The sequence below is a fragment of the Gambusia affinis genome, linkage group LG20, assembly GCF_019740435.1.
Source record: "Gambusia affinis linkage group LG20, SWU_Gaff_1.0, whole genome shotgun sequence".
NCBI lineage: Eukaryota > Metazoa > Chordata > Actinopteri > Cyprinodontiformes > Poeciliidae > Gambusia > Gambusia affinis.
In genome coordinates, this window is record NC_057887.1 from 17646917 (window position 1) to 17660298 (window position 13382).

The 13382-nt window shown below is 41.7% G+C and overlaps 1 protein-coding gene across 24 annotated transcripts in view; it reads left to right on the top strand.

The window, feature by feature from the left end:
- Positions 1 to 253: 253 nt before the first annotated feature.
- The window catches only part of tcf7l2 (transcription factor 7 like 2), a 106111-nt gene continuing 92982 nt past the window's right edge, over positions 254 to 13382 (top strand). For 5 of the 24 annotated variants that reach the window (XM_044101892.1, XM_044101893.1, XM_044101897.1 and 2 more), the window contains exons 1-3: positions 264 to 966; positions 1110 to 1176; positions 1364 to 1488. In XM_044101892.1, the coding sequence (XP_043957827.1) occupies positions 778 to 966; positions 1110 to 1176; positions 1364 to 1488 (381 nt within the window). In that variant the 5' untranslated portion in view covers positions 264 to 777. Of the gene's footprint in view, positions 967 to 1109; positions 1177 to 1363; positions 1489 to 13382 lie in introns of all 24 variants that reach the window. The other 19 variants (XM_044101898.1, XM_044101902.1, XM_044101901.1 and 16 more) reach the window with 7 other exon arrangements.

Here is a 13382-nt window from a genome sequence, read left to right on the forward strand (position 1 = left end):
GGCATACCGCCCTGCGTGGTGAGCCATCTTGTCCATTTCAAAAACTGACATTTCAGAAATAAATATTTCATTTATTCTTTCTCTTTATATAAGTATGGCACTTTTGGAGCTCCATAAAAGTACCTTCTTTTCATTGCTTCCTTTTTCGCGCTGAGAGACCGCCCATATGTACGTTTAATCCACATTTGCAAGCAACTCCTATATCTTCCTGCTATTTTACCATCGCTGTCCTACTCCCAAACTGGCATTTTCACTCCTCACATGCTTTTTCGCTGCAGCCGGCTTCCTCCAACCAGCACTCCCTCTACTCTCCCTCTCTCTCTCTCTCTCCCTCTTTTTTTTCCTCCTATTTATGAAAACGTCACTTCAAGTCCCTCCCTGTTTGAATCTCATTAGTTTCTTGTGTGTTTCTCCCTGTCAATAATCCCGAATCCAGACTCTCTCTATTTCCATCCCTCTCTATCTGTCAATCAGCGCCGCCTTTGAACTGAAAACCACTCCGACCAACTTCAACTCACTCAATCCGAGCGGCTCGGCTCCTTCTCCGGCTTCCCCATTTTTCTGCCAACATTTTTCCCCCTTCTTTTCCCCCCCTTGTGTTTTTGAGTTTTATATACCAGAGCTTTTGGAAAACGCCAATACGAAGACCATCTCTTTTAAAAAGAAACCCCCCCAAAAACTTAAACTCTCGGACTTTCGAGCTCGCAGAGATCAAGGGTTTGAAACTTTTTGGTGGTTTTTTTCGACCCGAGAACGATTCTTCTGCTCGGGGGGAAAATGCCGCAGCTCAACGGCGGTGGAGGGGACGATCTGGGCGCAAACGATGAGATGATTTCGTTCAAAGACGAAGGGGAGCAGGAGGAGAAAATCTCGGAGAATTCCTCGGCAGAAAGGGATTTAGCAGACGTCAAATCTTCGCTCGTAAACGAGTCGGAAACGAATCAGAACAGCTCTTCGGACTCGGAGGTAAGTTCGGATCGATCGGCTCCGTTAAGTTCGCATTACATGTTTGAGGGGGTGGCCTACATTTCTTAGCACACTTTGATAGAGTTCACCATGAAAGCCCCCTATAACTTTAACGCAATCCTTGTGTTTCGTTGCATTTCAAGGCGGAAAGACGGCCTCCGCCTAGATCTGAAACTTTCAGAGACAAAACAAGGGAAAGTTTAGAAGAGGGTGAGTTTCTTGCTTTAATCTCCTATCTTTGTTTTTTTCTCAACCATGACATTATGTGTTTTCAACAGAGGAAGAAGTCTCCTGCAGCCTTCTTCCTCAAATATAATTTCCAACGATTAAAAAAACACATTCCAAGGCCAGTTTATTAAAAGTTTTCCTCTTCTCCCCCCACCCCCCGCCATGTTAGCTGCGAAAAGGCAAGATGGAGGGCTGTTCAAGAGCCCACCGTACCCGGGCTATCCGTTTATAATGATCCCCGATCTCACCAGCCCCTACCTCCCCAACGGATCACTTTCTCCAACAGCACGCACAGTAAGTTCACTTATTTTACCAGCTGGATATCTGCACACACACTCCTCACACACTCTTCCTCACACACACTCTCTCTCTCTCTCTCTCACACACACACACACACCGAGGCTCCAAAGCAGTGTTGTCACCCAAAAAAAGCTGAAAAAAATGGGGGGGAAAATTGTGGAAGCCAAGTTTTCCAACTCCTCCTGAAGTGTACAGCACCGCGCTCCTGAACATGGAAGCTAACATGCTAACTGTGCTAAAGAATTCAAAAAATAAATTGAAATCATAAATGTTAGGGGAAATTGAGTAAATTTTTTTGTTCAATTAAATATATTGTATTTTTATATTTATTTTTAATAACAATATTTGGCCGTGTTATATTAAAATTAGGATAAAAGTGCGTGATACCCCTCACCCCCTTCCTCCTAAATAATGCAACTGATTTGTGTTTGCATGGCCTCATCAAAAATGCCCTTTTTTTATTTCCCCACTAACACTACAGGGAGCTGCACTTTTACATCGGCTCTCTAACACACTGAACAGTGGTTTTAAAACGCAACAAATATGCAAATAAGCTTTTGAAAGGGATTTGCATGGATAATTTTTTTTAAGTTGCATGCTGGCCTTTTGCAAAAAAAAAAAAAAAAAAAAAAAAAAAAATCAATGTGTAAGGTATTATTATTAAATGCAAACTTAATGTTTAGGTTGTGATTTATTTAACACAAGTGATTGCTTCGTTTTGCATGCTACCGCTTTTGCTTCCCGAAAGGAATCTGCTGCCTTTTTTCTTTCCCCTTTTTTTTTTTTTTTACTCAAAATCATTTAAAGCTCTGTTACCAAACAAATTCATGTTATTTATTTTGACACAATCAGCCCTGTTGTAATTATACACCCTCACTCATTTAGCTCAGCTGGTCCCATGGGGCCAAAGACAAACCATAAGCAGCATAATTTCTTCTTCTTCTTTTTTTTTTTTTTTAAGCGTTGCTGTACTTTAGGAACCAGTCATCTCTTTCTACAAGGTTAAGGCAAAGACCAGGCTCTTGGAAATTTAACCCACAACTACTCAACTGACATTCGTTACCTCCATGTTTTTGTTTTTTGTTGGGCACACCTTGAAAAATGAACTCACATCTTGGCACATAATGCTTTCTTTTGTGCTTGACACAATTTCTGCCCATGATCTCACGTGAGGCTGCCCACCATGTCTTCATATCTTTTTATGTGATGGTGTGTGTGCGCGGGTGTGTGTGTGTGTGAGTGTCTTCCGCACAGGAGAGCACATTTTGTCAGCCTCGATAATGCTGCCGGCTGGTATGTGGAATTAGTCACTCGTTACTCTCATCATCAGGCTCTGACACAAACTCGCATTCACAGCGTCCAGGCTGATTTTGAAGTGAAGGACTTCCTTGTTTCAATAGAGCAGCTTTTTTATCCTTTATGAATATTACAGCAACGTGTCCTGCAGCCTGGCGAGCGCTTGTTGCCATCATGCTTCAGTTAGATAAAACAACACATTTTGTAATGCATCTAAAGAGATGCTCCTCTGAGACGCGATCCACCTTTGGTCTGCTCATCCTGCCCATTATTCTCCCATTTTCACAGTGAACTGACAGAAGGAAGGGTGTGTTTGTTTTTGTTTTTGTTTTAAATTGTGCTCTGTGATTTATTACCTATGTCATCATAGCAAAACTAAGATGAGGAGGTGGTTATTTGCACGCAGCGACATGACATTAAAACCGATAATCACAACGAACGCACCTGAATAGATTTTTTTTTTTTTTCGGGCTCCTACTGTACCACCTTACCTCGGCCCCCCCTCCGTCTGCGGCGCCCTGTGTGTCCGAGCTGCTGGAGCTTTTGAAGTCGGTGGTGGCTGTAATATAAATCTATTAAATTTAAAGCTGGGATAAATAATTCACCTGGACATTGATTAGCTGTCTTCCTCCCTAACATGTCACGTTAGGCTCCGAATATGACTGCTGCCGGCGTTATTAGAATGAGACTGTCTTGTCATAAGAAGCCTTTGATTCTCGGATTTTTCCTCCATATCTGTTCTCTTTCGGTATCCTCGGCGATGTGTGTTTGCTGACTATAATTGAAATGATTTAAACAGATGTTTAAATTGGAAATTGAAAATATTTCCTCCTCCACATCCACCAGATTGCATTTCTCCTAATCTGTTTGGACATCTTAAATTGTTTGTGTTATTTCTGTGTTTGCGTGACCCTAGAGGCGGGAAAAAAGAATTCCTGCATGAGGCCGCCTGACCTCTGGGAGCCATAACCGGCAAGAATTTGTTTTTCCTACCACCTAAATCCAAGGAGGCTCACAATTTAGTATCATTTAAGCAATTTGACATGAAGCTGTGCCCGGGCTTTAAAAGCTCTCCTCCTCTCGTCTCCTCCTCCCAGCGGTCTGCCCCCTCCTCCCTAAAACCCCCACACAAAGGCCTGCTGAATCACTGGGTGCAGGTTGAATTGGGGAAGTGGCCTGCCAAGTTCAACCCCCGGTTTTCCATCTCCTTTCGCGTTCACCTTTTGTTTCCTGCCGTTGCTGTCGCAGGGGTTTGTAGGGGAGAACATAAAAAAAAAAGAAAGAAGAAGAAGAAGAAGCTGGCGGGTTAACTCCGGTGATGTGGGCTAACATCACACCTCAACAGGTCTGGAGACGCTGAGGCCGAGGGAGGGAAGCATTGGGGGGATCTGGGCGGCCAGCTCTCCTGCTTCGAGCCGTAAATCCGCCCCGCTTTCTTTCTTTCTTTCTTTTTCTTTTTTTTTTTAAGTGCCTCTTGGACTTATGAATGTTAAGATATTTAACGCCACTCCTGGCCCTCCGTATTTCTCCGTGCCCGCTGAGACATTTGGCGGGGGTTTTGAGTTTCGACATGTAATTACGATTAGTTTATAAAAGAACGAGTAGAGGTTGGACAGACTTGTGGAAGTGGGGGGATGAAAACGCTACCTGAAATGAAAAAAATAAAGACTCTTGCTAAAGGTGGTAAAAAGGCTTCCTTTGCTTTGTTTTATTCCTTTCTCTTTTTTTTCTTTTTTTTTTTTTTACTAAATCCACTCCAACTCACCCTCACTAATTTTCATCCAATAGGAAATAACATAATTCTAAGTGAATGTAACACCTCCTTTTGTGCCGTACCGTATTGGTGTAGCCTTATCTGTAATAAAGTGACAGCAGACCGTATCTTTCCAACAACACGTGAGCAACATAAGCATAACAATGGCATATCATATGGATTATGTGTGTTTGGCTGGTATAAATGGAATTTTTGGCTGCAACGAGGAGGAAAAGATGGGTTTTAATGCGGATTTGAGAGGATAGGGCCCACACCTTATCAAATTGGCTTTACATGTTAATCGGGGCCTAATTGGTGTCCGCGGGGCTTTTTTTTTTTATGGCACAACGTTGCTGCTGGAGGGGGTTTTTTCCCTCCCCTCCAAGCTGCAGAATTTACTCGGAAGGTTGCGCTCCTTTTGTCTTGCAAATCACTTTTGTTTACAAAGTATGGCGGAAGCGGCTCCCGCTCTCCGATTCACCCCCACCTCCTCTCTCTCCCTCTCTCTCTCCTGTTCTCTCCGTCTCTTTCTCTCTTCATTCTGTGCGGGCATAAGAGGAAAAAAAAAGGTCCTTATTTTTTATTTATTTTCTTCGACTTAATAAACACTCATAAAAAAGTACAATCTGCTTTGGATTTAAGGAGTTAAGTTGGAGAGCTGAAAGTGGGAGGGAGCTGGGAAGCAAAGTTTGGCACCATTAAACTGAAATTGGGGTCTGCTTGACATTAGCGGTGCGCAGCAACATTCTCGGAGCTTAATTAGTTCAAACTGTAATTGTTCATGGTCTGCCAATAGGAGTAAGGCTCTGGAATAATAAAAAGAAGAAGTGGTGCTCTAAATCGGCCAGGGTTTTTATTTTATTTTTTTATTTTTTGAAAAACAATAAATCATTCGCATATTTGCGCCGTGATTCAGTTCGAGGCTCGACCTCTCCCATCTCGACATGTGGTAAATTGTAAAGTCAATGAATCGCAGATGTAGGGACAACGAGGAGGGGTGGTGCGGGGCGGGAGGGGGGTCAGTACAGTGAGGTTTCGTTAGCGAATGAATGGAAAAAAAAAATATTTATGCTGTAAATATTTACAGAGGACGTGTGTGTGCATGTGTGTGTGTGGAAAGTCTAAAATATAAGTGGGGCTTTAATTGTCTAATGCCGATGATGTCAGCACGTCGTTGATGTGTCTCGCTGCTCAAAACAACACGGAGGGAGGAAAAAAAAAACCTAGCGGGGTGTGTTTCTCATCAGATTTTAAACTAGTGCGAAGGGAGCACTGGCTCCCTGGTGGCACTGCGAGCCGCGTTTGGGTGTAGCAGCTGCACTCAAGTCTGGTTTGGACCTCCTGTTTTTTTTTTTTTTCTTTCTTTTAAATTAAATCACTGACTTTCAGGGTTTTTAATGCAGTAACTGCTAATCTGAGGCCTAATTTTGACTGCGGTGTGACAGATTATGCCTGTTACTCATTAACACAGAGCGCAGGCCGGTCAAACGAATTATTCTTTAAATGAACAAATCCATTTTCACCTTTTTGTATCTCTCCTTGTTTCTGTCAGTGAGCCTGCTCTGCTTTTCTGTATCTGAGTGAGGGAGGAGGGGGGGGTGGAAGGCATTAGTTAGTTAAGCAGCTGTGCATTGGGGTCTCTTTCCCTCTCTCCCCCCGTTAAGAGTGAGCGTAACCCTCTTCCTCTTCTGCTTTCTCCTTTGCCTCTTCGGTGAATTTCTATAGAGCGAAACACAAAGATAGCACTGTACATCTGGAATGCAACTTGTGTCATCTGTTAAATATAGGGTAGCATTGCCGTGGCCCTCGGGGCTCGGGGTGGGGGTCGAGTGGGGGGTGGGTGCTCCATCGAACATGGAAATGGAACGATTCTGTGTGCATACGTGAGCATGTAGCGACCAGCTAAATCTGTGTACAGGTGTTGTGTTTATTTACCGCTTCTCGTTAGTCAGCAGTTCCAACTCACTTTATTTGTGTTATATCAAATTACAACAGATGTTGAATCAAATTATTTCACATCATGTCCAATTTATATCCAGCTGTATAGGGTCTAAAACAATCCCAACACGTTTACATCCAAGAGCAGAAGCTTTGACAGCATGTCTATCTTTAATTTTATCTTTTGCCTCAAGAAAATGTGTGTTTTGAATAAATGGTGAACGTGGTCTTTAAAAATCGTACATACTTGGAGGACTGTGGATTGTTATTAGGAGGCCCTGATACCTGTGCAGGTGTTGCCAGTCCTTTCAAACCATCTTCTTAATCAATGCCTTAAAAAAATATAAACCAGACATCTTCTCTTTACCTCATTCAGAGTAGGTCGTCGTACGTCCTTTTATAGATTATCACTGAATGAAAAATAACCAGAAACTGGTGCCATATAGGAGTAAATAGAGTGAAGAGAACATAGAAACGTTTAGGATCAAAGAGCAGAGAGAAGGAGGAAGTTCAAACGGGCAAGCGACATATCCCCTACTCCAACATCTCACTGATCGGCTATCTAACCAAACGGCCAGACAAAGATTGGAAGAGGAGTGGCAAAAGCAGAGGAGGTGGACTAGCAGAGCTAGCCAACAACTGATGGTTTCATCCAGGACATGTTACGGTGGAATATGAATTCTGCTGCCCAGATATTGAGCTGTTAGCATGTCAGGACAGTTATGGGACTGTTACATAGCAGCTGTCTTCAATCAGAAGCCTCTTTAAATTTGTTGTAAGACTGACTGCTACATTTTATAAGGCATTAGAACTGAACTGAATCAAAAGTAAGTTTTCTCTGGAACAAGATTGTTCTCTAATGGTTACCTGTGTCATTTAGGTTGAAAGGTGAATTTTTACTAGAATAACATGTAAAAACTAACAATATTCTTCAAACATGTGTTAGCTAAAAAATCTTTTAGAGATTTTTTAAGCAACTAAGCTAAAAACAATAATGCCAATGCCGCTGTTGATCCCAGTGGTTCTGAGACTTTTCACATTAAGCTCATGTCATTTCAGAACATTTTTTTTCCAGTGGCTCATCCCACCTCAAGATTCAGAAAAAATGTAGGTCATTTTAAATTTTAGTTACAGAAAGGAATTATAAATTTTCAATATTTTAGAAAAAAGAATTGTACCAAAACTATCACCTCTATAAAAAAACGTTTAGTCGGAACTACACTTTGCTAAAAGGTAAAAAATGAAATAGACTGATCCATCAGTGTTTGCTTTTTCCCCAAAAGAAAATTCCAAAACAAATTGTGTTTCTAATTTTACTGGTACAAGACATTTAAAGAGATCATGTTTTTTAGCTTAATCTGGTTTTGTTTTTATTACTCCCTGAGCGCTGTAGCACCTACAACCAGGTATCCACCCTCATGTCTCTGCTTATCTTTTTATGTCTCTCTCTCCTCATCAAACATAGCGTTACATGGAGTCGTTCATACGTCCTTATGACTCAGACAAGTCCTGCTCCTCCTCCCGTCAGAAATAAACAGTTTTTAAACACTAATATTTAATTCCATAGCCCTTTTATGTAATCTTTTTTTGGAACTTTGGCATCTGTGTAACAAGATTTTTTTGCTGACTTATGAGAATAATTGTCGATGGCTGATATAAAATTTTAAACATATTTGGCTTTATTAGGCACCAATCAGCCTAACCTTTTGCAAACTTGCAGAAAACGGCGATAAGATGAACTGAAGTGATTGTTGAAGATTTTATATTTTTTATTGGCACTGCAGCAGCACTACATCTACAGAAAAGATAAAGGTAATGACTATTGATTTACTTCTTTTAGATAGAAAGGTTATGGGTGGGGCTTTGGTTAGACCTGGTTTTGGGAGATTATCACTCTGACTTTTCTCTGTTTTTTATTTCTTTTTCTTATTTTTCCCCCACAGAAAAGAAAAATGTTGTTTTTCAGAGCTCGTGCATCTGACTTTGTGTTTACAGCTTTCAAGTGAAGCATTCTTTCAGCTCAGACACGAGTCCAGAAATACTTTTCGCTACGTGCGTTCTTTTGCCTGCCTGAATGGTTCTGTAAGTTCATTCATGATGGGTCCAGTAGCCAAATGAGTTCACCAGCAGAGGAGTGGGAGGGAGCGGAGAAAAGCGGGAAATGTGTGTTAGGCCTCTGCGTGTGTGAGTGAAGGGCCCACGGTTGGGTATGGGGGGGGCGTTGGGGGTCGGACGCACAAAAGCCGCCTGAATAGACCGCATAATTGCTGTTAATGCCAGGGCAATGAGAGCAGCGACAGTTCCTGGTTAGATGTCCAAACAATAGTGCCCCTGGGCTTCACATTTATCTTCCTGTGTGCGAAGGAGAAGAAAACGGGAAAGAGGAGGGATTGGAACAGGAGAGTTCAGTTTTCAATCATCGCTTGACGACCGAGCATGTGTTCATGTGTGTGGCTTCTGTCTTTGAATGCGCCCCCCCCACCCCCTCCTCATCGGCCCTCCTTCACTTCCCGCTTTGCTTCCACGTTTCTCTTTCCCACCGCCGTCATCGTCAGAATGAACGCTTCCCTAAAAGCTCCGGGTGCGGGGGGCCGCTGTGATGCTGGAGGAATTCCGGTAGCGCAGGCCTTCTGTTTGGACTGCAAAGTGTGTATGGAAGGGGTCAAAGAGCACCGGCACTGACATGAATTTCACTGAGAAAGGAAGACCCCCACTTTCTCCCTACCTCCTCCTCGTAACTATTTTTATTACATCAACTGATAAAGAATCCTCGAGTCTCCTTTGGAGATTTTTTTTTTTTTCCCCCCAGATTATGCATGTGTCTGCGCACACGGGGAGGAGGTGCCACGCTGCCATCTCAGCTCTTAATGATCACATTGGGCCAGATAATGACTAGCTGTGCCAGTGTGCCGGGAACACCTGTGGTACACCAGCCTGTTATGGATGCGGTAAAAATGCCCTGGAACATAATATCGAGGAGGAAGAATCTCATTCATGCTTATTTCATCTTTTAATACCCTTTCCACTTGTTTTTATCTGCTGGTTTTTTTTTTGGCTCTGTGAAGCATAATTACCCTCTTATCTTACAAACTAATTAGAATTTGTACATAAAATTGGAAGCATTTTTAACTAGTAACTTTGGAATTGTTTGTTGCAAACTAAATTTTGCATGAATTGTATGTGGGGGACCGACACAAAGCCGTAAATCAAGCAGATACAAAATTGTTCAAAATCTGAAAAGTGTGGCATGTATTTATATTTATTCTCCCTTCATCCTGCTACCGATAAAGGTGCAACACCTTTTCTTCAGATGTTACCTTGGAGCTCGCCAAAAGCCATGTAGAGGACTTTGAGAAAAGTGATCAAGTCAAATTGGACAAAATATATTTTTGTCATTCAGTGAAAGATGGTTGTGGAAGCATCATTCTGTGGGGGGAATAAGGAGACTGCCCTGTGGCCTATGGTTGTAGTTTAATAATGGGCAATATTCATAATAAATTCGTAATACTTCAACGAAATATTGAAGACAACTATTATACAATTATAATGTTATGGTTTGACAGGGTTAGCGTCAAAATGTGAGATCCGATTAAGTAGTTGGACTGCACGGCACTGACTTACAGTGGCTGAATGCAAATCATGCCACACTTTCCAGATTTGTATGGTAAAAACGTGAAAGCCGTGTTTTCTTTTCCTTTTTTTTCGCAATTGTGTACCACATTGTGCAGTTCTATCATACAAAGTCTAGTATAACGCCTGGAGGTTTGTGGTTGTAACATGACAAATGTGAAAAAAATTCAAGGGTTGTGAATAGTTTAGCAAGCCATTGTGTTTATTCACCGTCTCTTCGGCCGCACAGGGTCTGCAACATATTATGAAAACTGTTTTCTTTTGTATCCAGTTTATATCTCTGCTCTTAAAGCAGCCAGGGGATTTTCAGTATGCAGATAATCTGCTCACAAATGGCTCAGATGGGGAAAGAGGCAAAGCGTGTGCTAAACACATAATGGCCAGAGTTTAAGGTGATAAAATTCCAGTCGATGTATTTTTAATCTCACTAATTAAACTTTTAATTGTGGCCAGATAAGCTCCGAGGAGCGAGAGCGCCGTTGCATATGTGGGGTTTTTGGAAGGAAATGGGGAGTCCGCTAATGAGGTGAGCGTCCGCTTGTTTAGCTGTGGCATTATTTTTATTTAAGAAAAAGAAAGAGTTGTGGATCTGGTGCTGGCTGCAAAAGGTGAGGGTAAAGCTTTAAGGGTGGAAGCAGAAATAATTTCATCTACTAATCTGAGGATTATGTCAGGATTTGGAACAGAAAAAAATGTTGGCAAGATTACTTGAAAATGCACAAGGCTAATAAAATGAACCCCCCTTTACCCTTGCAATGTGGAACTGCGCTGTATTTTTCTTCTCACCCCCCCTCTGGTTGATGAACCAATTCCAATGGAAAACAGATTAAGAGTAAATTCCCATGTGAGCTCTTTAACCAGCTGTTAGAAACCTATTTACACACAATAATAAAGCGCCTCTTATAAAGAGACAGCTGTCAACTTGTGTACAGCACTAAATAACATGTCATGTGAAGAGGCTGTCACGTCCGCACATGCTCAGTTTGGTTTGTTGGGTTTTAGAACGCAGCACTGAGCAAGACGACTGCTAATAAAAATTTTAAACCATTTCATTCAATTTATTTCCTCTCCTTTCATGCCACTTTTGAAGTCTTACTTTGGAATATAATTATATAATTTAGATTTTATCATGACTGCTGTCACCCTCACCCACTCATTGTGTATTCAGTCCTCCGCGGTTAGAGGCCAGCGTGACAGCAGCGCTCAGGGTCAACTCCGAAAGTGAACAAATTGACTCGTGGAAGTGAATTGTCAATTGTCATTCTCCCCCGAAGGGTCAGGAGTGAAAGGAGCATCTTGTTTGGACAACTGTCCCGAGGTGAGATGAGTGGCCCTTGCTGTCCGGCCTGCAGGGATGCACAGAGATGGACTTGCAGGTGGAAAACCAACCAAGTGGACTGGCAGACAAACACATAGGCAACAGGAAATGTGGCACTGCTGAGGCGGAAAACAATGGAATCTGGCTACCCTGAAATTGCTGTTTGATTGGAAGAATGACCCGGAGTTGGCAGCCCAGACTGTGTGCATAATGAGGAAAACTGTGATTGGAGCCATTGCATAATAAAAACCAAGCCTGAATGAATGACAGCTGATTCACTAGATCTCTGTGTTAAACATTAAACACAGATTGATGCAGCACATGTTTCCAGAACTTATGCTTTGGCTCAGGCGAACATCAGAGTGAATATTTTACATTTTGGTTTCTGAAAGATGAGTCCTGAGCCTGAGTGGAATAAAAGTCTTATTCCAGCAGGTTCCCCACTAACTGTCCCTTTATTAAAACTTCAGATTTGACATGAAAAACACCAAAGTAGCTAATGGGGATCTCTGAATATTGAGATCTACAAGAAATCTGTCACCCTCCAGAGTTATTAGAGTCCCTGACGATAATGTTTATATAAATTTTAAAATGCATTTTAACAGTGGTGGTAAGCACACTAACGCTAATAGTGGAGCTAATTTTTTGTTCAGTGCTTTACCATTTTTGGTAACTTTGAAAACTGAGTTTTGGTGTCATGCTTTAGCATTACCGGAACTGATAGTTGTGCTTAGTGCTTTGGGTAACGCACTTTTCATATATTATTTATTTATTTATTTATTATCAAGTTGTCCTGCCTTGTTTATCACAGTTCTGGTTATTATAAGCTTTTGCTTTAGATATAGCCACATCTTAGATCAACACCTTCCTGATTTACTTGAATGACAAGTTCTGTCATCTTTCACATTATGAAGAATGGCTAAGCAAAACTTGCCTCTGGCTTCAAATATATACTCCTGTAAAACTGAGATCTATACATCACTTATTAAAGTCAAGACTTTAGGGTAAATTACAAATCCATATTTATTTAATTGGAAATGGTATGGGTGCAAATAATTGTGGGGCTTGTGATTTACTGAAAAAATAATATCATTGAAATTTTTAGTGAAACTATCCTGATGCAGTTTTTACACATTTTTGCTTGGGTTGCCAAGAAGTGTGCAGGTGGTGTAAATGAGAAACAAAAATAAAACATATTGATTGTTTGATCAGTTTAGATTTTATTTTAAATTGTTTTTCAGGCCGGTTAAAAATTCTCAAGTAGTCCGTTGTACTGTTTTTGTTTTAGGCCCTTTTTGAATCCGCTTTCTCATAAAGGTGTTTACTGTCCCTTGGTTAGTAAGCCAAAGGTCAATTTCTGTGCAGCAGTTATAATGAAAGTACGGGTGGAGACTAGCATCACTAAACAGACATGGCCTTTGTGTCATGTGATGCACGTCACCATGCACTTTAGAACCAGGAGGCTTTTTTATCTCCTCTTTACTGCTTCCTCTATCTTTATTGTCTGCCTTGCTTTGCATATTTCAAATAACAATAAAGATAAATTTCCAGCTTTGTCATTATACACTGAATCAAGCAGTTTCAGGAAGGATCCTTCAGGGTTGGGATGATTTTCACTAATCTCTCTTCCTTGGGAGGTCCACCGGACCGTATCGGTCAGCAATTACCAGCAGTTAGCATCCCAGGCCCTCGGGAGCGTTTTCCAGGAGATGAATCTAGGCTTGGATGTGTATAAAAGCTCTTTGTTTGTTGTGGATGACCCTTGCCGGTGTAAGGCCTGTGTCTGTCTCTGCTCAGGCGGGCGGGCCAGACTGCAGTTAGGATGCAGCAGCTGGCCGGGGCCCAGGCACAGGAATGCTGTGTGTGCTATTTGAACAGTGACTTGTCTCAGTGCAAGGCCTCAAGGACTGGAGGGAAGGAAGTTGCTGCATGTTTACATAGCTGAATTGTCCA